This window comes from Peromyscus maniculatus, chromosome 6 (assembly GCF_049852395.1).
Source record: "Peromyscus maniculatus bairdii isolate BWxNUB_F1_BW_parent chromosome 6, HU_Pman_BW_mat_3.1, whole genome shotgun sequence".
In the NCBI taxonomy this organism is placed as follows: domain Eukaryota; kingdom Metazoa; phylum Chordata; class Mammalia; order Rodentia; family Cricetidae; genus Peromyscus; species Peromyscus maniculatus.
Genome location: NC_134857.1, coordinates 70,820,980 through 70,835,436, shown reverse-complemented (window position 1 = coordinate 70,835,436; position 14,457 = coordinate 70,820,980). Strand labels below are relative to the sequence as shown.

At 45.3% G+C, this 14,457-nt stretch overlaps 1 protein-coding gene across 3 annotated transcripts in view; it reads right to left on the bottom strand.

Annotated features, from left to right (window-relative positions):
* Positions 1-6,662: 6,662 nt before the first annotated feature.
* The window catches only part of Gatad2b (GATA zinc finger domain containing 2B), an 82,998-nt gene continuing 75,203 nt past the window's right edge, over positions 6,663-14,457 (bottom strand). The window contains exons 8-11 of one of the 3 annotated variants that reach the window (XM_006976255.4): positions 11,681-11,883; positions 10,189-10,299; positions 9,927-10,044; positions 6,663-8,630 (exon numbers count right to left, since the gene is read on the bottom strand). In XM_006976255.4, coding sequence (XP_006976317.1) covers positions 8,497-8,630; positions 9,927-10,044; positions 10,189-10,299; positions 11,681-11,883 — 566 coding nt within the window. In that variant the 3' untranslated portion in view covers positions 6,663-8,496. The remainder of the gene's footprint in view (positions 8,631-9,926; positions 10,045-10,188; positions 10,300-11,680; positions 11,884-14,457) is intronic. The other 2 variants (XM_076574480.1, XM_015995143.3) reach the window with 2 other exon arrangements.

The window sequence follows — 14,457 nt, the reverse complement described above, 5'->3', positions numbered from 1 at the left end:
TTTTGTTTTGCTTTGGTTTTTCGAGACAGGGTTTCTCTCGTGTAGCTTTGGAGCCTGTCCTGGACCTCACTCTGTACACAGGCTGGCCACGAATTCACAGAGATCCACCTGGCTCTGCCTCCCAAGTGCTGGGATATTAAAGATGTGTGGCATCACCGCCCGGCCTCTTCTAGACTCTAAGATTTATTTATTATGTATACAGTATATGTGACTGCAGGCCAGAAGAGGGCATCAGATCTCATTACAGATGGCTGTGAGCCACCATGTGGTTGCTGGGAATTGAACTCAGGACCTCTGGAAGAGCAGTCGGTGCTCTTAACCTCTGAGCCATCTCTCCAGCCCCCTCTTCTAGCCTCTTGATAGGTTTCTGGGAGTGTTCCCGGGGATTGCCTCTGTATGCGCTCTTGGGCTTCCTCACTGCTCTTCAGGTCTGGCAGACTAATTGGGGTCTCCTTCCCTAGCTCTGATCTAGCAGCGTCCTTCTCTGCTTTCCTGAGACCTGGACAGATCAGCCAGGGTGTCAGGAGAGGTCTAAGCTCCCTTATGGAGCTGGGGCATGTGGCTAGGGAGAGAGGTTACTGAGATGCCAAGCTGGTCTCTAAGAGACTGTGAGGAAAGGCACACTTGAGAATGTCATTGACCTGGAGGTGGCCACAGCCTATAACCCCCATTCAAGGGCTCATTCTGCTGAAGTTGCCGCCCAGGACTCGGACCCCATCCCAGTCTCCAGCATTGGTAGCTAGCTGCCTCAGTGCTGCAGAGTCCCTGACTCCAGGAGGGCTGGGGCTGCCATCTATTTTGTCTTTCTCTGTAACCCTGCTACCAGGGGGTTCTCCACCAAAGTGTGCTGTGGTGCCACCACCTCTGTGCAGGCTGCCTGAGCGCCATCGCCCTGGCTGGGCCACTTGACTGGTGGGTTTTATGTTGACACAAGCTATAATCCTCTGAGAGGAGGGGACCTTAGTTAAGGAAATGCCTCCGTTAAGACTGGCCGACGGACATGTTCTAATTAGTGCGGGGTAGGTGGTCCTGGGGTCTGTAATAAAGCAGAGTGAGCAATCCATGAGAACAAGACAGTAAGCATCTCTCTGCAGCCTCTGCATCAGTTCCTGCTTCTAGGCCCTTGCCCTGGTTTCCTTCAGTGATGGACTAAGATGTGGAAGTGTAAGTCACATGAACCCTTTCCTTCCAACTTGCTTTTGGTCAGATGTTTCATCAGAGCAATACAAACCATAACTACGACGCTATCCAAGGTTTCACATTCCTTGTCTCCAGCAGCCAGCTGCCTTCTCTGGGGTCCCTGTTCCTAGCAAGCAGTGATATTTTCTTCCTCTACACAGAACTGAGTGAACCTCTAATATTGCTTATTTACTTATTTGAAAAGTGCCTTGTTACTTTGCCTAGGTTGGCTTTGAACTTCTAGGATGAGGCTCTTCCTGCCTTGGTCTGTGTTGCTGGCTGGGACTACATGCATGTACTGCAATGCCTGGTATTCTTTCATTCTTGTTTTTCAAGACAGGGTTTCTCTTGTGTAGCCCAGGCTGGCCTCGAACTCACAGGGATCCACGTACCTCTGCCTCCGGAGTGCTGGGATTAAAGGTGTGCACCACCACTGCCTCATTTAAAAACACACACACACACACGCACACGCACGCATGCGCAAGTGCTTTGCCTGCATGAATGTCTGTGAACCATGTATGCCTGGTATCTGTGGAGGTCAAAATGAGGGTATCAGATCCCCCTGGTTACAGGCAGTTGTTAGCTACCACATGGGTGCTGGGAATTGAACCCGGTCTTCTGGAAGCGTAGCCAGTGCTCTAAACTACTGAGCCATGTCTCCAGTCCAATGTCTTTTTGTTTTGTTTGGTTTTTCCAGATAGGGTTTCTCTGTGTAGCTCTGGAACTCACTCTGTTGACCAGGCTGGCCTTGAACTCAGAAACCCACCTACCCTGCATGTGCCACCACCACCTGGCAGTTTGTTTCTTTTTTTAATTTTTAAAGATTTGGCTGGGGCAGGGGCTGGAAAGATGGCTCAGAGGTTAAGAGCACTACTTGTTCTTCCAGAGGTCCTGAGTTCAATTCCCAGCACCCACATGGTGGCTCTCAAACACCTGTAATAAGATCTGGTGCCCTCTTCTGGCATGCACACACATGCAAGCAGAACATTGCATACATTAAAAAAAAAAAAAAAAAAAAAAAAAGGATTTGGCTGGGCAGTGGTGGCCCACACCTATAATCCCAGCACTAGGGAGGTAGAGAGTGAGTTGCAGGACAGTCAGGGCTACAAAGAGAAGTGTCTCAAAAAAAAAAAAAAATTATGTGAATGTTTTGCCTGCATACACATGTGCTATGTGCACACCTGGTGTTCTTAGATGCTGGGAAATGAACCCAAGTTCTCAACAATAGCAGCAAGTGATCTTAACCCCAAGCCATTTTGGCAATCTTTTTAAAAAAAAAATAATTTATTTTTACTTTATGCCCATGGTGTTTTTCCACATGTATGTCTGTGTGAGGGTGTCAGATTCCCTGGAATTGGAGTTACAGACAGTTGTGAGCTGCTATGTGGGTGCTGAGAATCAAACCCAGGTCTCCTGGAAAAGCAGCTAGTGTTCTTAACCATTGAGCCATCTGATGACTGATGCTTTGTGTTGAGACAGCAGTTCTAGGCCTTTCTGAGAATGATGCATTCTGACGTTAAGGTTTAGTGTCCAGAGAAACCAGCTACCAACAATTATACTCTACTAAGACCAACACAAGTGTGTGACGGGTAGGGCATATATATATATGCCAAGCTTGACTCCCGCTCCTAATACCTTTGGACTCTTAAGTTATCTGATAAGCCGGGCGGTGGTGGCGCACGCCTTTGATTCCAGCACTTGGGAGGCAGAGGCAGGCGGATCTCTGTGAGTTCAAGGCCAGCCTGGGCTAGGGTGAGTTCCAGGACAGGCTCCAAAGCTACACAGAGAAACCCTGTCTCAAAAACACCCCCTCCCCCCAAAAAAGTCATCAGATAGTCGAATAGTTGATAGGGTATTAGAGGTGGAGAGGAACAGCAGAGGTAGTAGGTAAGGGCTTTACTAGTAGGAGCCAACAGTATTATGGTAGGACTGTAGGAGCACAAGCCATAACTCATGCATCAATACGCCTCAGATTCTCCCACCACAGCCACAACTAAAGCACAAGCCACAGGAAAGCTTAGAAACCATTCCTTTCTTTATTAAACATAGCTTGCAAGTGATAAATATTACAAAGTTTTTCTTTTAATCCTTTCTCCAAAAATTAGCTTATTATTTGAATCTTCACTGCTGAAATGCTCAGCAGCCTCTGAAACAGATGGGAGTGTATTTACCTTTTGAAAACCAGTTCCTATTGGTCTTAGTTTTTCCATTTTATTTCCCAAACACAATGCAGAAAATTAGAATGAGTTATTAAAAAAAATAAAAGAAAAAAAAAAGGAAACTTAAAAGAGAGTTGTGCAAAAGGGTCTTGTTCCCCTCCCACCCACCCTATTCAGGGAAGGCCGTTGCCCATCCCACCTCCCTGCTCCCCGCCACCCACCCCAATCTATCCTCCACCTTCACCAAGGCCTCACCCATCAACCTATGCTCTCTCCAGGCTTTAGAGTCAATAATTTAAGAGAGTAAAAACACTCAGCCCAGGAAATGAGGGAATAAATTGGGCCTCTGAAGGAGACAGACTGTGAACAGTTGCCTTTGGGGGTTCAGGTGAGATCTGAGGGAAGGAAAGATGTGGGCTACATCTGAGCTCTCCTGTCACCAAGATGAAGGAAATTCCACATCCTATAGCAACTGGATTACCAACCTGGTGGGCATTCATTGGTTAACCATCCTTAAGGACTGTGACTGTGAGGTGAGGCTTGGAGCCTGGTCCCTGTCCTGACATGGCTGGCAACACAAGGGCTTAACCTCCTCCCGGTCACTGCCGCCTCTCCTAGATTCCTGTCAACAGAAGGGACACTGACAAGTCGCTCCTCACTTCCTCCCTGGTCTTTCAGCCCAGCATGTCCTTCCCCTCAGGGTGCTTTTTGTTTTTTGGCAGATGGGGAAAGAACTGTGGAAATTGAAGCGTGGAGGCCAGTGGTTTCCTCTCTGGCTTCACAGGTTGAAGACACTGAGCTCCACCAAAGATCACACAGCGAGTCAGTAGGCCCCAGAGAGCCACACTGTGCCTGTGTCCTGGAGTCTGACTTTCTACGGTGCTAGCCCTGCAGTCCTGTAATTCACAGGAGCCAGCCTCACCTCAATCCACACAGCCTAGAACGGTGCAGGTAACTTCCTTAGGATAACTAAAATCCTTCCTTTTTACTACTATCTCCTGACAATCCACCCTCTCAGAGGTCCATGAGGTTCTTTTTCTGAAGGGTGGGGAAATTCCTTGCATAAGAAAGCTTTGACACTGGATTTTGTTATACAGGTATATTGTATATATGCTGATGCAATCAGAGGGGGAAAACAGTGCAAATACAATTACAATTCATAATAATACTTGGTTTCGATGCCCCCAGGAACTGCCCCATTCCTCGGCTACCTCCCAACCTCCAGCACTTCCCCACAGTATCAACCTAATGCTGGGGGTAGGAAGAGTGGGCAGGTTAGGGTAGGGAGTGGGCTCTGCCAAGGCAGTGCTGGTGACCTGGAGGGATTACTCCAGGGTGGGGAGGGCAAGGCACAAATTAGGGGTGGGTGGTGGGGGAGGTGGCATCTTTAAGGAGGGATGGGGTTGGAGCAGCTGCCAGTCTCAGTGTGCTGGGCCCGGCCCACTCCTCTCCCCACCCTCCACAGCCCTGCCTCCCTACACCCTCCCCTTCCCCAGAAACCCTTTTGCACGGATCATACACAAACGGGCACATTACAAAATGACATAACACAGTTTCACAATATCCATGGCTAGGGCTTTTTTTTTTCTCTTTTTCAGTTTTTTTTTTTTTCTACACAATGTACAATTCCTTTTAAATGGATCAAGAAATAGCTTATATACACGAATGAGTCCTTGTTATAACATCTCGGCAGCAAATATCATAAGCTAATGAAGATCTTGATGGAAAGGAAGGGAGCCTAGGATGAGTGGGGGAGGGGCTGTGGAAAGAAGGGTTATGCCTTCTAGAAGGAAGGAAGGGAGAGATGGGAATGGTTCAGGGAAAGGAACAAAAGTAAAATATCAAGAAGCATCTTTACAAAGCAGTTCTATAGCTAATTCCTTTCAAAGGGGCAAGGAAAGGTAACCAAGGCAGGAAAACATTTATCTCGGTGTCTTTAAAAAGAAATGTCTACCATACATATATCCCAAAATGCAGGAAAAATACTTATTCAGCGATGGAGGGAGTTCAGATGCTATGGTCAGTGACAAAATAAAACTGACAAATAAGGACCTCTGTCTCCTAATTTTACCCCCCAGCCTTGCCACTAATCCACCCACTTCAGGTTTCTACAGAGTAGGACACCATCCATGAATGACTACTTAAGAGTGCCTCAGGGTCTAGAGGAAGCCAGAGTGTACTGGTTGGATCCTCACTCTCCTGACACCTGAGAGTCAAAGTCCAATGGTAAAGCTTTGACAGCTGACCTCAGGGCCTTTCCTCCTATCCTTAGGGCATGAGGGTTAGTGTCTAAGGGCCCATGGCCTGAGGATGAGAGTTAAAAAAAAAAAAAAAAAAAAAGGCTTGGAAGGACACAAGGCAATCAATGATGTAAAATGTAGAGGCTTGAAGAAAGGGGGGCAGGGGCAGGAGTAAGGAAGAGATGGAAGGCTAACACTTTACCATGATTAAGAAAGATTTCACCCCTCTCACTAATCCCTGGAAGGACATGAAGATGGGGAAGAGAGGAGGAGAAACCAAACCTCAGCAACTGAGCAAAGGGCCACAGAGCTAGACTAATTAATAAGCAGCTTCTATGTGATTGACCCTGAAGGGATAAAAACAGGGAAGATCTACCTTCTCCCCTATGGCCTCAGCACCTAAACAGGCACTGTACTCTGGGCTTTCCTTCCCACCATCCCCATTTCTATACATCTTACTTCCAAACCCTATTCAAAGTGGCCTGGCTCCCAGGGAGAGAACCGAGCTCAGGGCAGGGACAGGCCCCAGCTGGACAGTATTGCACATTCTCTGTTCCTTTTAATCTCAACTGACAAACTTGGGCACCTTGTACCTCTGAGCACCTCTGAGCTGGGGATCAGGGAGACTTAACAGAAATGGCACTTCATCACGGGGTAGGGAGAGGTTAGACAGACATGCCACAAGGCAAGATGACTGGTAAGAAAAACATTTAAAAAATGGAGGAAAAAAAAATCTTCCCATTTTGTGGAAGAGAGAAACAAAATCAATTTATCCAGTGCTTTCAAAGCACAGAGGGCAAAGGAAAGATGTAAGAATATATCTTTATATATATATATATGTATATAATTTTAAAATAATCCCAGACCCAGCTCCATTAGCCCCCCTCCCTCCCCACCACTTACAGTCAGGGGCACCACACTCCCCAGAAAAACACTCGAAATGACCCGCTCAAACTACTTGTTACTAGCATCCAGCTTCCAGGTCACTTCACCACTTGGGGAGCCCAGACACAGCTGTATCTCTGCTCCTTTATTAAGTGCTCAACGAATTCGAAGGAAAGAGAAGAAAGAAAAAAGCCAGGAAGGCCCGTAGGGCCAGTATAATCACCCACAGTGGCACTGGAGTATTGGAAAGAGAGACCAGAGTAGGGACTTGAGCTTGATTTCAGCTTCTTTTTCCACCCTACCCCCAATGTTATGGGAAAGGTGTGCAATTTGTGTGTGTGTGAATAATTTTAAAAGTGCCTTCTTACTTTAAAAAAATTATTTAGTTTTTAAAAATAAAAATGAGGGAATTTCCTCAGGTGGCTATCAAGGGCAAAATATCACACAACTCCTCCTACATCTGCTCAGAGTGTCCCCAGTACACTCTGACGGCTTCTAGAGCTGTAGAGGCAGGCGCGCACACACACTCTGAGGAGAGCAGAAACCCTTCATTTTCAGGCTTCTCTTACCTCAAAAACAGTTTGGTCCCCTCCTCCTTGCCACAGTATGGGCAAACAGGATGCTTACCTCCCTAACCCCAGAACAGCAACATTGCACAATTCAATTCATTCTCTACATTAGTAGCGCCTAAGAAAAAAACAAAACAAAACAAAAAAAAAACACGGCAAAATTAATAAAATCTGGGAGCTTGGGGAAGACAATACTTGTATAGCTGAGGTCCATGGCTAATTTAACAAGAGTTGCTTGGCTCTGAGGAGTTGGATCTATAGTCAGCACAGCAGAGATGGAGCAGAGCGCCAACCTGATTAGGGACCTACACCCATCTCTCTCAGCACTCAAGAGGGGATAGGGATAGGAAAATTCCAGGATCTTGACTGCTGGGAGAAACCTCTTCCTCCTCTATGTCTAGGTTCTCCTTCTGTCACGTGATTCACTTAAACCTATTCCAACTTCTAGGACCCCAGCCACCTGCTGCCTGGAAGCAGCCATTCCTCTGGGACTATAGTTAGAAGGAAGATTAACATTTGTTAAGAGGGTATGAACATGTGATGGGAGACAACTTTTACAAAGAAAATAAGATGAACGATCTTGGGATGGTTGGCTTGGAACAGATGTCTGTGTCCTCACTGGGGTCAGGAGACCAATCTTATTCCCCCAGCACTGAAGCCAGGACCTGGTCACAGTCCTCTCTGGGACACTATTAAACTTGTATCACACCTCTTCCCCCATCTCCCTACAGTAGTTTTTGTTTTAAGCTTCTTCCTCCAAGCTCCTTTCCTTATTCTTAAAGAGCCCAACTTCATTACTAAAACATTGCCTCCACAACTGTCCAGATCCTGACCAACAAGAGCTGGGATGCTATTCCTACTTGCTTGATGATACCCACTCACAACTCAGGTTAAGTGCATTCAAAATCTCTGTCCCTAACATTCTCAGTTATGTCCTACTTGGTAGCTGAGGATCCATTGCAATCTGCATGTGATCATTGAACTGGTATATCATTTGTATTTTTTCTTAAAAAAGAGGGAGTATTAGCAGAAAGGAGGCAGGGAAGAAAACAGAAGATGGGGGTGTTAACCGTCCACAGAACAAAGGGAAGACACACAATATAATTAAAAATGATAATAATTATAGCATAAACAAACTTTAGAAACACACATCAAAGGGCTTAGATTCTCCTCAGGACCTCATTCTGACCTCTATCAGAGGCAAAGATCCACCTCACTGTTAAAGGAAATCGAAGAGAGAAGACAGAGCAGCAGGAGAACAGATCGCAGCAGTGTGAAATAAAGGGGAGGTGGCAGGGCGGGGCGTGTGTTTTCTTGTTGATGTCTACTTTTGTCTTCTGTTTTCTCGGTTTTGCTTTCCGTGTATGGTAGGCACCAGTACAGGCACTGCATGCGACGGAAGTTGGGGGCAATAGGAGAAATGGGTAAAGGATTCAAGGATGGGCAGTATAAGTGGAACAGGCGTTATTTCTGTCCACTGATGGACTGAGATATAGACCGGGGAGGGATCATGTCTAAAAGATATTCACGCTGCCGGTCTGCCAAACTGGGGGCTTTATGTCCTCCGATGCCAGTGTTCAAATATGCAATGTTGACACCTAGATTCAGGAGACAAAAGAAGAGGACAGGTATTAAGAAATGACACTGCCTTCTGTCCTTTCCAATTGCAGAGGTAAGAGATGGGGAGGAAACATCTGCAATTGCCTGCACTTGTCTAGCCTCAGCTAGCTGTCTCAGCAGCAGCTACACTCTTTAACTCCAAGCTTCAGGGAAAGAGTTCCTCCAGAAATGTCAGCCCTCCCAGGAATAATGAACAGTCTCTACAATATGCCATAAAAGAAAAAGGCTAAACAGTGATGAGAGGAAAATGACTGAAAAGATGAGAAAGAATCAAAGATCTGCTCTGATTTGGGTACCAATAAGTGTGGAGAAGAATCCTAGATCATTCATGCTGGACAGCAGACCCTGCTATTTTAGCTGACAGAAATAAAAACTTGCATGCCCAATGGAAAGTACATCAGAATTCAATTCACACTTGTGGGGACCCTACTGTTTTCACCACCAAAGTCCTAGCGCACTCACATGACTTAGTAAAAACGCATTTGTAGAATACCAAGAGTAGTTATGCCCTAAGGAGAAAACAGAAAACAAAAAATAATGGGCCTAAAGGGGCTGCTAAAGAATTATACATAGGGGCTAGAGATAGCTCAGCAACTAAGAGCATTGGCTACTCTTTCAGAGGATCAAGGTTTGATTCCCAGCACCCATATGATGGCTCACAACTGTCTGTAACTACAGTTCTAGGCCATCAGAAACCCTATTGTGGCCGTAATGGGCACCAGGTATGCAAGTGGTACACAGATATACAAGCAGGTGAAATACTCATATATACTAAAAACAAAAGAACTATACTCTAGACAGAAAGCTCAGTCAGTAAAGTGCTTACCATGCAAGTATGAATGAGGACCTGAGCTTGATCCCCAGCAGCCACATAAAAAGCTGGGTTTGGTGGTGCATGCTCATAATCCTAGCAATGGGAGGCAGATCTCTGGAGCTTTAGCAACCTACTCCATGAGCTGGAGGCCAATAAGAAACCCTATCTCAAAAAACAAATGGATAGTGCCTGAGGAATGACACTCAAGATTGACTTCTAACCTCTATCCATGCACCCATACTCACACACGTCTTCCTATACACAAAACGAACTGTGCACTAAAGCTAGGGGGTACATGCCTGTAACTTTATCACTTGGGGTCGGGAGAGGCAGAAGTAGGACAGCCTTGGTTACACAGCAAGCTCAGAGCCAGCCTGAACTATACAAGATCCTTAGAACAAAGACTTGTCCACTAATTAGTCAACCCCGTGAGCTAAGTTCTGACATCAATTCATCTTACCTGGCATACCAAGGAGGCCACCTGGCACAGACAACTGGGGTGCCTGTGCGAAGTTTGAAAGCATGGAGCGGGCAGATGTGGGTATACCACGTTGGAGGCTGCTCTGGGGCTGTGGAGCCTGAAACAAGGGGACAGTTGATGAAACCTTGCCATTACAGAAGTTCAAGTAGAAGACAAAGGCATACAAGTAAAAGAGAACAGAACCAATTCCTGCACAAGTGCAGCCCCCAAGAGAAAGCCGGGTTGGGGGAAAGTTCCTCACCTGCCGAAGTGTATGATGTCTCATGATGGTCTCCTGTTTACTGACACTGGATACAGCTGGAGCTGTAGTAGGGGAGAGTGCTGCCTGCTGCTGTAATCGCTGTTCAATTTCCTGTCGGGAGTTATTGAGATGAGATTGACAAGACAGCACCTACATTTTCTAACTAGACAATAAAGGGTTTTATTTCTGTAATGATGACAGCTAGTTTCAATAATAAGAAAAAGGCAAAGTATGGTGAGATAGCTACACTGAGATCTCCAGGTACAAGTAGCCAACATGTTTTATTGATTAAAAGCATTCCCTTCTCTCTAGAAAGCTATCTCTCATGAGGATAACTAGAGGACGATGGATGGTAATGTAATTAAAGCTAATGAATCATTGAGGTCCTATTTATCTCTTTAATTTTTTTTAAAAAGAGATTCATTCATGTCTGCACATAACTACCATGCAGTGCTGGAGATCAAAACCAGAGCCTCAGATATGGAAGCAAGTGCTCTACCATTAAACTAGGACCTTAGTTTTGATTCCTGCTTATCTATTTTCCACAAGGCTCATGATGCTACGTAAGGATTCTGATGGTTAGTAGAGTAGAAAATGGGCAGAGAAAAGGATCTGAGCATCTTAACATATCCTTCCCTTTGAGAAAACTCATTCTATAGCTAGCATCATGGAATGTTCACACACTTCTATTACCACTGAGCTTCCCGACGCTATTCTTTCCTTTGCCATTTAACTACAGACTGCAGACTTGAAAGCATGCAGCAAATTCCCTGGAGCAACATTCATTTGTTTGACAAGAAAATCAAGTGGAGAATAGAGGGTCTGGATGTTGTGGGCATGCCAGTAATCCTTGCTCTCAAGAGGCAAAGATGGGAGGAACACAAGTTCCAGGCCATTCAGAGCTAATGGGGAGACTTTCTTAGGAGCTATGGACAAGTCAAGTTTCAAGCCTTGACTTTTTTAGTCCCTTTGCTGGGAATTAAAGGCATGTGTCACCATACTTGGCAAGAAAAGGTGTGCTTTTTTGTTACTATTGTTTTGAACTCCCCACCCCCACCCCCGTATAGCTCTGGCTGTCCTGGAATGCACTCTATACACCAGGCTGTCTATACAGATCTATGTGTCTCTGCCTCCAAGTGTTGGGATTAAAGGCACACTTGGCTTTTATTTTTTTTTTTAAAGAAACCTAGGTTTCTAGACCCAGAGGTCTATGGTAACCACATGGGTACCCTCTAAACTAGAAGCAACAACCTTTTTTTGTTTGTTTGTTTTGCTTTGTTTTGGAGACAAGGTTTCTCTGTGAAACAGTCCTGGCTATCTTGGAACTCACTCTGTAGATCAGGCTGGCTTCAAACTCACAGAGATCTGTCTGCCTCTGTTTACTGAGTGTTGGGATTAAAGGCGTGTGCCACCACCGCCTGGCTAACAACAACCTTTTGGGAAAAGCAAGGTCCTGTTCAGATGACTGTGCAGTAGGAGCCAGAAACCTTACCTGTTCCTGCTGTAGGGCTTTAACAAAAGCATTTTTCAGCCGGTTGGTGTGTTCAGCTTTGAGAGCCTTTTTCTGGTTGGAAGTCATACACTGCTCACAGAGGATCTTACCATTCTTTTCTTGCTTCCAGTGAGGGGTGAAATCTGTGCGGCACTGGGCACATACAAAGGGTTCGACCCTCAGAAGTGAGGCACAGTTTTTGCCTAGACACAAATAAAAAAACAGTTAATGGTGTCACGTCTCCCACCTCTTCTGCTTCTTCTCATTTCAGTTTCCTTCCCACAAGCTAACTCTGTTCACTCAGAGACTATATACAGGGTCAGTGAGATGACTCAGAGCACACAATCCTAAAGAAACTGAGTTCCATCTTTGAAACCCATGTAAAGGAGGAAGCAAAGAGATGATCTCACAAAGCTGTCTCTGGCCTCCCAATGTGCCCATTGGCACCCTCCACACCATTCTCTTCTCCTCACCAACAAAATTTAAAAAAAAGAAAAAAAAAATTGAAACAAGAAACTATACAAAAATAAACAAACCAAAACAATTCAGGGTACTGGAGGTCAGCAGTTAAAGCATTATGTTGCCCTTCCAGAGGGCTGGAGTGTGGCTCTCTGCACCCATACAGTAGCTTACAACCACCTGTGACTCCAGAGACTGATGTGTTCTTCTGAAGTGAGGGCACCAGGCAAACATGTGATAGACATACATATATGCAGGAAAAACACTCATCAAAATTAAATAAATGAATCTAAAACTTATTTACTGCCTTGCTGAGACAGGGTCTCACTATGTAGCTCAGGCTGTCCTAGAACTCAGTATGTAGACCATGCTGGCCTCAAACTCACGAGATTTGCCTGCCTCTGCCTCCCGTGTTCTGGATTAAAGGTATGCACCACAACTACTCAGCTGCTTTCAGGTTTCTTTTTTTTTTTTTTTTTTTTTTTTTTTGGTTTTTCGAGACAGGGTTTCTCTGTGTAGCTTTGCGCCTTTCCTGGGACTCACTTGGTAGCCCAGGCTGGCCTCGAACTCACAGAGATCCACCTGGCTCTGCCTCCCGAGTGCTGGGATTAAAGGCGTGCGCCACCACCGCCCGGCTGCTTTCAGGTTTCTTAACATCACTTATATACTAACTTTCCCTTTACAAATATACAGATTTACAACACTCAGGCTCTAAATATTTACTTTGTGAAGACTTTTTTGAGACAAGGCTTTACATTGTAGCTTAGGCTGGCCTAGAACTCATGGCAACACTTTTGCCTCACTACTCCAAGTGCTGGAATTACAGGCATAAGTCACCTTACCTGGCTGACATTAAAGTACTCTGATCTGTTTACAGCTAGTGTTTAGTCAGTCCTCTAGGGACTTTCCCATACTGTTTGGAAATTTAAGCTTAATAATGCCTGTTAGTATCACACTGCATCGTGTGAACATCTAGCTCAGTACTGGGTTGCAATTTTCATGTGTTGATGCTTGGTTATTTATATTAGTATATACAGTTTTCAAACAGAAGCATTAAAAGGGTAGGGACTGAATATAGTAACTCAGCACAAAGTCACGAAACCCAGAAGTTCTCTTCATCTAAAGAGCAGGTACAGTGGTCTGTGCCTTTAATAGCAGCACTCTGTGGAGGGCAAGGCAATGCAGGTCCCTTTGTGAGATCAAGGCCACCTTGGTTTACACATAGTTCCAGACTAGCCAGAATTATATGAGACCCTGTTTCAACAAAACAAAACAAAACAAAAAAAGGAACTAAACAGCATGTATTCACTGTTCTGTTTCCTGACTGTGGATGTAATGTGACCAGTTGCTTCAAGGACATGATTGATGCCTTTGACTCGCCTTTTATGATGGGTTACACTCCCAAAATGTGAGCCAGAACAAACTCTTAAAAAGGAACTAAACAATATATTGAAGTAAACAAACAACAACAAAAATATATCATTCTCCGTCCCACCCCCCCCGCCCCCCCCCCCCCGCCCCTCAGAATTCTTCTATGTGTTTCAGGGTGATCTAGAAATTGATTATGTATCTGATGAGGCCCCTGAACTTCTAATCCTCTTACCTCTACCTCCCAGGTTAACAAGTACTATACCAGGTGAACTACATCTCTAGACTCTACTTTGGTTTAAGACTTACTTCTGCTTTATGTGCATGCCTGTTTTGCCTGCGTGGACGTCTATCGACTATATATGTGCTTGATGCCATGCCAAAAGAAGGCATCAGATCTTCTAGAGTTACAGATGGTGGTGAGCTACCATGTGGGTGCTGGGAACTGAACCCAGGTCCTCTGAAAGAGTAGCCAGTGCTCTTAGCTACTGAGCCATCTCTTTAGCCCTCTTTTTTGAGATATTGCTCCCCGATAGCTTGTATAACTAAGTGATGGGAGATGGTTTGGCAGTAATAATGGAGCAGATTTAATTTAATTTACAAGGTCTCATCATATAACCCTTGTGGGGCCTCGAACTTGAACTTGTCCAGTCTCAGCCTCCTGAATACTAGTTACCTGTATGTACCTCCAACTTTTACCGTCTGGCTATGCATACACTTTTTTTTTTCAAGACAGGGTTTCTCTATGCAGTTTTTGGTGCCTGTCCTGGATCTCACTCTGTAGACCAGGCTGGTCTCGAACTCACAGATTCGAGTGGCTCTGCCTCCTAAGTGCTGGTATTAAAGGCGTGCGCCACCACCTCCGGGCCCAACTTTCTTTTTGAGACAGGCTCTTGCTATGTTGCTCAGGCTAGTCTCAAACTCTCAGTTATCTCCCACTTTAGTCTCAG